At 39.0% G+C, this 13,083-nt stretch overlaps 1 protein-coding gene across 5 annotated transcripts in view; it reads right to left on the bottom strand.

The window, feature by feature from the left end:
* PDE8B (phosphodiesterase 8B) overlaps positions 1-13,083 on the bottom strand; it is an 80,805-nt gene that overhangs the window by 12,773 nt on the left and 54,949 nt on the right. For all 5 annotated transcript variants that reach the window (XM_061475729.1, XM_061475728.1, XM_061475725.1 and 2 more), the window contains exons 7-12: positions 11,370-11,448; positions 10,774-10,914; positions 8,990-9,078; positions 8,313-8,373; positions 3,622-3,673; positions 635-712 (exon numbers count right to left, since the gene is read on the bottom strand). In XM_061475729.1, coding sequence (XP_061331713.1) covers positions 635-712; positions 3,622-3,673; positions 8,313-8,373; positions 8,990-9,078; positions 10,774-10,914; positions 11,370-11,448 — 500 coding nt within the window. The remainder of the gene's footprint in view (positions 1-634; positions 713-3,621; positions 3,674-8,312; positions 8,374-8,989; positions 9,079-10,773; positions 10,915-11,369; positions 11,449-13,083) is intronic.

The raw sequence follows: 13,083 nt of genomic DNA, 5'->3' as shown, positions 1-13,083 counted from the left end.
TTATACTTAATGCTCAGTACCTGCCACTTGCCCTTTGCAATGAGTCTCTGTCAGTGATGACTCCTTCTGTGAGAGTATGTCCCTCATCTCAGTGATACAGCTGCTGTAACAAAAACCATTCCTGCTCCCTGTAATCTCTGCTTTCTCACTACATACTGGGGCAGAAAGAAATCTCTGCCATCACTGTCCCAGCCCCAGCAAGCAGTTACAAATGGGATCAGAAGCAGAAGTACTGCTCTCAAGTTATCAGCAGCAATAGATCCCTTCATGTCCCACACTAATGAAAAAAAAAGTACTGGTTCAGGAGCACAAGCTGCAGCTTTCTGAGAGAAGTGGAGTTAATGCTTCACCATGCACTCTTTTAGCAGGCTGCCCCTATCCCACAGCACAGCTACTCCTCCTCAACTTGAAGGCACTGAATGCTGCCATGCATTGTATATTGACGCTGGTACTCAGGTTTGGGAACTGTTTTGCAAATAATGCTAGAGAAATTTTATAGCAGTTATAAAAAAATGGAGTGATCTCTTTAATCAGATGTGAATCTGTCTGGCTCCTCTTTCATTCCACATTTGTACTGCCTATGGCAAGTCTATTCTTTATTTATAATGTCATTCTGGACAGTTTACTTTCTTACCATCACTACTTTGAGATGTTATGGACTTAACATCAATTGAGTCTTTCCTTCTGTTCTTGCATTTGAAGGAATGGGATTCTGTAAACACAAAACAAAAGCTTTAAAAATTCATCAAGTAAGACCTCTACAGAGACTCCTCCATCTAAAATTCTGAACATCTCATTAAATGACCTTAACAATACCGCATTAGTGGGGGAAATACTGTAATCTCTGCACATCAGAACAAGGGACGCACTGTCTATCACTTTGTCTGAAGTGCCTGGAAAGCTGTTTTCTCAAGGAAGTCCAGATGCTGTGGAACAGGGGACTCGCTTGACCTAAGTTTAACTGCCTAAAAGCAGCAATTTTCAGGCTGTCTTTGTCTAAGGTAGTTGTCAGAGATCCTGCTTTAGAACAGATGTCTCAGGCAGGTGGCTTGAACCCCTCCTGCAAGTCCCTCTTGTTCTTCACTGACCATTGAACAACCCTGAGTTTACCTGCCTAGAAATTTAGCCAATTAAGAAAAAATTATCATCTCCCATGAAAGCCTCTACACTCTTTCAGCCCAAGCACAGTTCAGACTCTGACAGCTTCTGCTTTTAACTGCAATAATTTTTTGTACCCTGTGTGTAAGAAAAATCCAACATGCTGAGAATGATTATAAACAATCAATTCAGTTGCTGTGAAAATTAACTACGCACCAAGCTGTCATTCTTGAAACTGCCATTTGCTAAAGCAAGAGAAATTATCACATCCAGAAATTATCACATCCAGACAACTCCAAAAGTGGGATGAAATGCCTGGAAAGAGCCTCAAAAAAAAAAAAAATTCCTCCAAAATATTACACTCTCCCTTGTGTTTAAAAACAGCAACCACGTATCTACATATCTCTGCAAGAATAGGTGTAGTACCTGTTCCCAGAGTATCTGAAATGATACTCCAAGATCAGAGACCCCAGAAGGGTTTCAAAAAAGAGATAACCATCATGTGAAGAATCAGAGATATTATAAAATTGATACTCCCAACATAAGGACCAATTAGCATAACACTGTTAGAAGACACGTTACATGCACCCTGTCTTTGGCACAATAAAATGGTAATATACAGTTCTCCAGAATTAAAAAGTTATGCATCTTATGAATTACTGATATACAGTTTCTGTTTGTATTTCAGATTTACAGGACAGCTTGAGTTTTCTTATTCTGTTGCAGTCCAGACTGGAGAAACTGCAAGCCTTTTCCTCTGTTGACACCTAAGAGCAGGGCATAACTAAAGTGTGTTACATGATTTTAGTTATTTATTTGATAGGACTTCTCTTTCGAATCCCTTTCCTGCAGTAACATTTGGAGGAGTTTAACATAAAGCACTTAAATGGGAGCAAACATTTTTGCATAAACACAACTGGGAGTGGCAGTAGCTGACAAGACAACTCTCCTCATGTTAAATACCAACTAGCAAGTCTAAAACTTTGCCACCTGAAAAGTCACAGGGGTATAGAGGCTGCTTCATGCCACCTGACAGTTCTGGCTGAAAATATTTAAATGCCTAAATAAGAAAAATGTCCTTTGCCTGGTGAGCTTAATGTCTCCCTATCAGATTTATTACAAATCAAGCCATCACAAGCAGCACGATACACACAGAGTATTTTCTACGCTCATCACATACTGGTATATGCCCATGGCTCTGGGAATTTACACTTGGAACACAACCACGGACAGCAGGGAAGGATAACCTGCATCACATACAAGACTCTAAGGTTGCCTGTCTTTACTGCACAGTAGCCATCAGTGGGATGTGGGTCCACAGTCTTGTTGAAATCTGTCACTATAATAAGCAAACCTAAATGCCCGCATTATCTGTAAAGCACATTAGTAAACTAGTAACAATGTGTTAAGTAGTTACAAGCATCCTTCATCTTAATCATGGGTGTTCTCAACTTCCTCTTTGAAGGAAGCAGTGAGAAAGTAAAATTGCATTTATTACAAGGACACAGGAACAAGCAGTTTAACACACCGTGGATCAGTTCTGATGGCCATGGAAATGAGAACAGCAAATTGTATATATTGTCTCTTCTTCCCCCTGCCCATTATTATTTTGCACCACAAAGATCTCCAACATTTATGCTGCTTGAAAAGGTAGGGGATGTCAAACAGTCACTTCCCATCTATCGGTATGTTATATCCTCCTCTCGTGCGAAAATCAGAAGCTGCCTGACATTGCATAGCAATGTTGTCCAGTGTTTCACAGCAGGAAGAACCTCAAGGTGCCAGAAGGTAAGAGAGCATGAGAATCTGTTCACTCAGAATAAAACAGCAGTGAGCATCTGACTCAAGATTGCTAGAATCACAAGCTTAAAATCGTCCTTTAGTGCCACCTTCTTCAGCAAAAAGTGTTATTCCAAAGATAAGACAGCAACAGACGAAGAGATTATCCCCTTATGCTCTATACCTTTAGTCAAAAACTATCTGCAGAAGTTACTGAGAGCTTGAATGTACTGCCTGCAAGCAAGCAAACCTGCCCAGGAGACAGGTTCTTCAGACATGCTGTGACGACTCAGAGCTGACTGGACATGACTAGTTCTTACCCTGGCTCTACAGGCAACTATCTTAGTTCAGTGCTGGAGCCAAACCAGTTACCTGCTGACAAGTTCTAACTTGAAAACACTAGGGCAGATCTGGCACAAATCAGCACAGTTCTACATTAATTTCAAACACAAAGAGGTGCCAAGGTACACCAGCTTCAGGATCTGACACAGTGTTTTAGTACAATGAAGAGCAATACATCTTAACTTCGAATGCACGGGAAGAGCTCTGCACAGGATATGGAATTATTAATGATGGTTACAAATCCAATTCATGGTGCAACATCAGAGCAGCTGGCATCCATCGCTGGCCATCTGCTCTGACCACTAACTTGACAGAGAGAAGAGACAACATTTCATACCAGGAAAGAACCTGGCCATGACCTCAAGTGCAGCGGTGTATGAAGGTAAATGGTAGAATTCTAACCTGACTGAGAATTGTCTCCTGTATAATTCTCATCACGGTGACTCTTGTAGAGCTGAAGATGCATGAAGAGTGAAATACATATGTAAAGAAAAAGAACACAAAAATATTTTAAAAGGGCTACGTTCAACACTGTCCTTATCCAGCATTTTCTGTTCAATTTAAAAAAATAGTGTTTGGAAAAGACTCTTCTTTAGGTGTAATCAGACGTAGAGAAATAATATGAAAGTAAGCAGATATGCAATGCAGAAGATCACAGATACAATTGTGCTTTTATGTACTAAGTTGCTGTTTAATGCTTGTGCCTGCAACAGAACTTACATTCATTTTTAGATAGTGTTTGAAGTGCAAATTACATATTAACCTGAAAGATTCAAGAAATAAAACATACACACACACACACACAAACATGTAAGTTTACTTTTGCCCTCTGTAAAATAATTTAAAAACCATTTTCTTAGTACTATTTAATTTTGTATGCATCTTTTCATGGGTGACTGATAAATTGGACTTCTAAAAACTCAGTTACAGAAATCACTCTCCAGCAACTGAAGGGTAGAAGTAGGTATCATTTATCAAGACTTTCTTTATTTCCTAGTAATTTTTAAACATTCTCAGAAATGAAAAGTTAAAAAAATCTTTATTCTTTGTTCTTCTGACACATATTGGGTAGCTCCACTGAAAGATAGTTCAAACTTTCCTAGTATCTGGATAGGGTATTTCCATCATCTTGAAGTTTATGCCTATTGCTTAGCCTACAATAACACAGAATAAATTCTCCATGTTTTTCCATCCTGCTAGACCCAAAAAGCACAGTCTGTCCATTACATGACAGTTTAATATCTGCTAATCACTTCATTCTGTTCCTTCGTTACACAGGTACAAGAAAGTTTTTTTGCTGTTAGTAGGAAAACTGAGCAGAGCTTCCAGTTCCTCAAGCCTTCCCTCTAAAGTTAGCACATGATGTATTTAGGTAAAGCCAACAAAGACACTGAAAACGGCTAAAACCATTCCCTCTTTTCCCTGTAATCACTAGCAAATATATACATACCCTTTACTTCAGATGAATAAACTTCAGTGCTTGACACTGCACTTACACACTATTCATGACACATCACAATCTAATCTATGGTGATTGGTTCCTCTGGCCAAATACATCACCTGCCTATAGCAAGGCACTAGATTGCATGGAAGAATGAAATCATGGTTGCAAGTGGTGAGGAATTACACAAATTCTCTTTTCCTTCATTCTTGTGCAACTTCCACATTTTTTCCTTTTTGCTATTGATGGGAGGAGAGATGAGGGTGAATGAGAAGAGAATGGAAAGGGAAAACAAACCAACCAACCAACCTCCTTCCCCCCACCCCGCAAAAAAAAGAAACCAACCCCAAAAAAACCAAACCACCAAACAACCCTCCCACCCCAAAAAAAAAAAAACCAAGAACCCAAACCCCCAAATTTAAGAGTGGCTTTCTGCAATGAATTAGAAGGAAAATAAAAATGGAAGGGGAAATCCTGCACCCATGGTCCATATAAATTTGGAGCCTAAGGAACATTTCTTCCCCCGGAAAACTGATTTTAAAAGCTTAAGCACCTGTCTTGTAATCATGCAGGAACACTCAGATAAGTGGTCTCATCCAAACAGAGTAAAATCGAGTAAGCTCATCAGACATGGTACAATGACAAAATGCATCTGAGCTACTTGTTCTGGTCCTGAACCAGAGCCTACACATATATCTCTGCTGCACAACTGGCAGAAAACATTACTTACTGTCCTTTAAGTTTTCTACTGAGAAAGTATAACAAATCATAATTGAACTCTGAATACTTCTATTATCCCTCCTGCAGGCATGACCTGAAAAAGCCACATAAGGTATGTTATGAGGCTAGTTACACAGCTAATATTGGGCCAGTATGTTCTTAAGAGAAGAAACACCATCTCTGTTGTAAAACTATGAATGTGCAAACACTGGACTCTATCCTGCCATGGTTCAAATTGACAAAGGCAGCATTAATCATTAGGCTTCAGCACACAGGAACAGTCACATGAAAATCAATCCCTATTCATAAATCTTCACTGTAAGAATGCTTGATAGACTCTCAGATATATTTTTTTTTCCATGCATAAATCTAACATGCTTAATTTTTGTATGTGATAAATGTGGCACAGAGATCCATGAAGCTTCTTACACTGTGATCTCTAACCATGCTGTGATACCCCTTATGGAGGCTGTTGGTATTGACAAAGAACACTTCTACACCTTTTTAAGGTGGAACAATGCAGAACAATGTAAGGGTGTTTCTAAGTTTGCACACAGAGTCTGAATGCTGACATCAAGCCATTTATAATTATGTGAAATATTAGACATTTGCATTAAAATTTGGATCATCAGTTTTTATTGCTCTGTAACTAAAAGTTCATTTGATTTCTTTTTATTCCTCTGTAAAGAATTATCTGTGGCTTGAAGAGAAAAATGTTTTTTTTTTTTAGGCCAGGAAAAGTTCTATTACTGCAAGCATTCTGGCATGGATTTTAGGAGACTTCAGTGTCCAAATGTTGATCAAGATTGGTAACATCTCATTAGTGATTACTGCTACAAAATAATTGTAAAGAGTCTTTTGAATATAATAAATATTCACGTCACTATCACTGCCCAACTAAAATGAAAAGAAAAAAGAGAAAAGCAAAACAAACCCAGGATGAACCCAAAACCACCCCCAAGCCTCCCAAAATTCCAAGAAATGCTGTGAATTTGACATGCAATCAGAGAGCACCTGGTGCTCTACTCCAGGCAGGAGATATTTCCACCACAGAACTGAAACACAAGAACTACCTAGTTCTGTTGGTTGCACCTTGTTTTTTTTCCGCAATGGACCTTAAACCTCTACAGACCATGCCTTCCTGTTAGGCTGTGGTCTTTTACCTTTGTGATGTCTATCTGCATTTTTGTAAAAAGCCATATTCCCTGCGATGACCAAATGTGTAGAGCTCCCCAGACCTGTAACTCACCATGTCCATGCTTTTTTACCGATAAGTGCTCATGAAGCAGTGAGAAAAAAATGTGAATTGATGGTGCTTTCCAACACTTCCAGTAGTACAGAGAACATGAATGTGGCCTTGGACACAAGTCCCCAGCTAAAATGTATTTCTTACACTTACTACTGGCTTTGGCAGTCCCAAAATGAGGGTAAAGAAAAACAGGAAGGAAAAGGACTTTTATCTGTATTCCTACTGTTGCATTTTACACATGGATTCAAGCTTGCAACTGTTCTGTATTCATTATCTTACACTAAGAGTATCATATCTACACTTCCCTGTACCAGCCTTTCAGCTGTGTGTACATTCTAGGGAAAAAAAAAAAAAAATCAGCTTGTATCTAAGAAATACCTGTAACTTTAGCACTGCTTCTATTATACAACTCTTGCACTCTGCCTGAGCACTTTGAAACATCCTGCTATAGTAAATGGTACTTTGCTGCTAACACTAAAATCCATGTTTTACTTCAAAGATGATGTCAGTTTATAGTATGTCGAGCCTTGTTTTTCAGTGATCAACCTTCAAAGTTCTTCCAGAACATATGCAGATTTCTCCCTTGGCTCCCTGTAGCCACAAAAAACTTGTGCAAGGGGCATGGTTTCAACAGCCAGATCTTACAGAATAACGCTTACAAACTTCTTCCAGTAGTAGAGGTTTTCCCATAAGGTGTTAATATTCACCATTATTACACTGAAGAAGGATGAACTAGAAACAGTAGTGGTTTCTAAATACCTTTTATGCACAAGCATCTTTACCCACAAAACAGATAAAAGAACATTAAAATTCTAAACAAAACAAGATTCCCTTGTTTTATTTCCCATGATCCCTGAAAGAACATGGAAACACATTATGTTTCCCAAACACATCCTCAGCCTAAACTGTTGCTAGCTACTTCTTATGCTTCAAACTTTCTATCTCACCCCTACAGATCACAGGCTAAATATAGATTTCACTCCTTTGCTCACAGAAATCCAAACTTCTTTACTTTACAAGCCATGTAATGGAATATTTTTGAAGCAAAGCATGTGATATGATCATTTGCTTTGGATATTTCCAAATTTCCAAACATCCAAAGAGAGAGGGAACCAGGAGTAGATGACAGCAAACAGCTCCCCATGCCACCAGCTTTGTTGTAGGACCTGCTCGGGTGGATATGTCTGGCCTGCAGAGACCGGTGTTGATTGCTTCTGCTGCTTTACTTGGGTTATGATGTGGATTGCACCCCTCTGTAACATGTTCTTGTGACGCAATATCTCAGGTCCTGCATGAAAGCTACACGCTTCACCCACTGGTGAACCTTGTGACAGCTAAACACAGGTCATTATTAGAGCTGAACACACCAGAACAGACTGGTAAGAGCAGCTCTAGAAAAAAGCCCCTGAACTCCCTTTGGACTATGGTCTATGTTGCTTCACAATATTATGGACTCAACTGTCATAGCCACACTCCAAAAAATTAAAGCCATTCTTCCTCTACTCAGCAGTCCTACAAAAGGAGAATAGCCCATGCAAATGAAGTTATTTTCTTGCTCCAACAATCGATGAGAATCTCATTGACAATACAGACACTTCCTCTTGGAAAAATACATTATTTCTAAACCAAAAACATCAGTTTACTCAAAGCTATGAAAATTACGACATGAAAGGAATACAATACCTGTTTGCTGTTTTCATTGGTGCAATGCAGCCTTTTGAGGGACACAAAGTGTCTTATTTTCCTAGCAACAGAAATAACCACTCATTACCATATCAAATGGTAAAGAGAGAAGTGAAGCGATATACTGCTGTTTTCTTAAGAAGAGGTCTCCAAACCCTCATGAAACAAGGTACCAAATCCAACACCAAACAGACAACTGGGTGGCAAGCACTTCTTCAGTGTCACAGCTATGTTTTTGCACCTGATCCTTCTGCTCCTGCAGGCATTCACCTGCACATCTGGGAGCAGAACCTGGCAATGTGCCCATACCACATGGCAAAGGTGTGAGCACATCCAAACACGCACATAGATATTACCCAGCTGCTGATCCATTCTGTAGAGTAACTGCATAAAGAAATGCCTGATAACATGAACATAAATGTCAACTTGCAGGTATCTATAGCAGTAACACTACTAATTGTTATGACTTTGCAGTCCTTTTAGTCAGCAAATGATGATACTAAAATGGACATGACCTTCTCAACTTTGCTTATTCTTTCCAGACTACTTGAAGTCAGCAGTTACATCATCATCCTGCTACTAAATACATGGAGGTTAATGTTAAACTTACAGGTGGGGAAAGCAGAGAGAAGGCCCTAAAAAGCAGAAAGCAATTATGTTCTGGACAAGTAAGTTACCCTCCTTGACCAATCACAGGTGTTATCTTCACATGCTGTTGGATATTGTCTCCTGTTTTGCTTCTTGCATAGTAAACTCCTTGCCATTCCTAAGCAAACACACACAACAGAGACATCATCTAAGAATACACAGCTGGCAGTCAAATGTTCATTTATTATTACATAATCCTTACATAGTAAATAATAATGTATTATTTCTGGTTGTATTTTTTAAAAAGTGTAAAATTTATTAATACAGAGTAGCACCTTTCATAGGCATTTCCTAACATACAGACAATGGAAGTATGTTTCTCTTGTGAGAGAATATACAATTTTTACAAAGAACTTTAGCAATCATCTGTTTTGAAGGTTACAAACAATGCCGGCTGCAACACATCCAGAGGATATCTCCCCTGGAAGCAGATGAACCAAACTCTGCATTGAATACCATTCAGCTTCGAAGTTGCCAATCATCAAGCAATATATATGCAAAATCACAGAAACCCTTGACCTAAGGATGTCCTTCAACTAATCTCAGGTAACCAACAGCCTATTCTCACTCCATGACTCATTTCCCATGACCATGAATATCTGAAGCGCTCTAGATCAGCAAAAGGAATAAACAGTTTCTTCATGGCATCTTTTATCCTGGTCTCTCATGCAAACGCCTGTTTCTCTGACTGGCCACTCATTTTCCCTCCATTCCCACTGCTACAGGAGAGCATCAGTAGGACTGCAGGCTAAACAAGAACCATATATGCCCCATCCTCAAACACTCTGCTGATGCAGAGATAAAAGATATCCTCTAGTATGGATTGAAAAAGAAAGGAAGATAAAGCAGAGGGTATTGTTCTCCTTAACAACTCAAAGAAAAAAGATTTTAAGGAAGGAACTATTTAGCCATAGAGTAGAATGAAGCTGGAAAATGGGTCGCAGATACCTTCTCCATCACAAAGACGGATGGATGCAGAAGACACAGGGTGCCTCTGAGTAGGCAGGGCTGGCATCTGGGCAGCCTATGTAAATGAGTAAGAGCAAAGCAAGAGTGGCCTGTAGGTGCTGCTAATGAACCAAAGCAAACCTGCAAACAGCTCCAGCAGTGACCCCCAAAAGTTCTGATTATTGCTGTAAGTGACTCAGAGGTTCAAGAGCTCCCCAAAGTTCACGAAGCAAAGAGTGAGACAAGGAAGGGTGAGATGTACTTCTGCAACCTCTGGGAGATGGGATAAGAGACTGTTGCATGTGCTGCATATGTCAGGAGAGCATATCCCCAGGAACAATGTAGTGCTTCTGTGGCCCATCACCATCGTGACAGGAGTTCATAGTGCACTGCAGATACTTTGACTACAGTTAGAAAACGAAACCCCACTGGGTACTAATATGTTGTGGTGCTTACAGCATGCAGGTGGTGAAGGCTCTGCAGTGTGACAGAACAGTTAAACCTTTTGGCTGGATGATGCAACCACCTGAGAGACTGACTGAAGGACAAATTACTACATTCCAACTAACAAAACCTCCATGGGCTCTAGGCAAAACAGAAACACAGAAAATGTTCTTACACTGCTCTTAAGCAAACAGATCAGTAAAGGATTTCAATCAGATCCTAAAAACAAAGCTAAAGAAATCTAGTAGTCACTTGTCTGAGGTGTGGGCTGTTGTGCTTCTAAGACATCTGAGAAGCAGAATTCTGGTCTTACATGTACACCCATGAAAACCACATCTTGTGTTCTTAAACCTATACTACTAAAAATGAAGCAGAGTAGAAATTTAAAGCAATTTTGCATGGGTTTATTTTATTTGCTTACCTTTCCTTTTTTAATAAATGTGTTGATATTGTCTAAGAGATCTGCACAGTTTTTATCACTTTTTGGTAGCTCAGTAAGTTCCTTGCCAATAAGCTCTCCCTTGGGATACCCCATCATCCGTTCAAAAGCTGGATTAACATACTGCCGAAACAAAAGTACTTTAAGATAATATGAAAAAGAACATATTTAAAGGTTAATTACTCACCTATAGCTACTAAATTGTTACAAGTTATGCATCTAGAGCCATTTCATATAAATCATAATTTCATATAAAAATACTATGTAATGGTGAAACATTTTATTCATGCAATGAGCTGAACACAGAAGACAATACGTAAACTGTTACCAGAAGGCACAGAAAGAGAACAAAACTCTACTGTACAGGTTACCTAGTTCTGCTGCACATTTCATGCTGTTTTTACTACATGTAACATTACTGAAAATTAGAATCTAAGTAAAGTTACTGAAGAAGAAGGTCTTAAAATTTCAGCAGGCACCAATGTGCAGCATGCAGAAATAAGACAGTTCATTGTACATGGCCTTCTAATGGGCAGCAAAACTAAAATACTACAAAATAGCTAACGTTTCCCCCCTACCTGAATGACATGATCTTCACTGGTTATTTCAATGGCTTCCTGACAGTGGTCTAATGCCGTAAACGCTGCATTACAAGCCCTGAAATTAGCAAATGATTCATGTTAGTTTTATTGTTAGAACATTTTGCTTAAAATAAATACATTATTATATTGTACTTATCAGCAGATGGATCACAAAGTAGCATGTTGGTTTGGCTAAACCGTATCACTATCTTATCAGCAGATGGACCACAAAGTAGCATGTTGGTTTGACTAAACCATATCACTATCTCCATTATGGTTTTTTTCAGGAAATTCAGCTTCAGACATCCATGTTGTTAACGTGTTTTTCCTGCAGATTACACTGTAAAATTATTCATGGGTCTTAACATGTTAATAGTATGCTTTTTTCTCCAAACATGCTCTAGACTGCAGGAGCTAACAATCAGCAGCAAAAATAAATGGCTGTTACAGCAGAATAGAAATTTGTGATCGTTAAAGACAGGGAAAACAAAAATCACCACAATAGATATATACAAAGGTTTCAATACAGCAAATAGTTTGGTGCTATCAAAGATGTCATGATACAACATCATTAAAGAAAACAGTATAAACCATCTCAAAGTCCTAGTCAGAAAAATACCAATTTTCCTGCTTCCAAGTAATAATTCAGTGACCTGTTTTCCATAGATCCTGATTTTTATGAAGGGCCAAAATGATCTTTGTTTTCCTTTATTTTCAGGGCTATCTTTAAACTAATGCAGGAAAACAAAAGCCTTACCTTCTTGCTACACAACATAAATTGATTACATGATTATTTACACAGAATGGGATTAGCATTAATGTAGGCTCCTAATACTATGGTGGGCGGGAGCAGAGAGAAAGTAGAAAGGGAGAGAGCAAGAGAGAGCGCATACTAAAAGAAACAACCTAGGCATACTTGCTTTGATAGATATCAGTACTCCACCTTTGATTTGGACTAAACACAAACTAATTATCTACTGTGTACCTCTCATAGCAGGGAGTTTAAATGCACCACACATAAACATTCTTGTATAGTTATTACCTAAAAGGAACACCTTGCTCCCAGACTTCATAGCAGGGCTTGAATTAATACCGATGACTAGAGAATTAAGAAATACAGGACATTGCTAGGCCTGCTCATCATGGAAGTAACTCAAAATCAAATCAGATACACCAAGAGATAATACACACAGAGACACAGACATGCAGCCACGCAGATGAAGATTTGTAGGAAAAAGTGTTGCATTCAGAAGACAGCAGTATTTCAGCTCATACAACAAATGGAACTCCCAGTGTTAATTTACAAGTGATTTTCTAGCAGCCCAAACTGGCTCTAATGCGTGATTTTGTGCTGTGTGAAATAACTAATTCATCTCAGCAATAGGTGCATGCCTGGTACACCAGCTGCTAACAAATATCATTACATGAACTTTCTGCAAGAAAACACACATCTATATTTGCAGTATTAAAACCTCAGTATTTTCATTTGATGTGGCAACCAAGCCAGTCAAATTACAGGTTTAAATGTCCCATATCCTCTGATTAATACACACCTCCCACAGATGTCCAATCAAGCTTCAAACCAGGAACAGCTCTCTGGAGAAGCGGAGCACCCGCTTGGAATGGAAGACACTTCTGACCACTGACATGACCTTACACACTGCTTTGTTGGGCTGATCCAGCTTTCTCACCACATTTTTCTTGTATCCAA

The sequence above is a fragment of the Pezoporus flaviventris genome, unplaced genomic scaffold (genome assembly GCF_033815535.1).
Source record: "Pezoporus flaviventris isolate CSIRO_AGI_PZ_B2104156 unplaced genomic scaffold, CSIRO_AGI_Pfla_v1 ptg000090l, whole genome shotgun sequence".
NCBI classification, from domain to species: Eukaryota; Metazoa; Chordata; class Aves; order Psittaciformes; family Psittacidae; genus Pezoporus; species Pezoporus flaviventris.
This window is presented reverse-complemented; position numbering and strand designations above follow the sequence as displayed.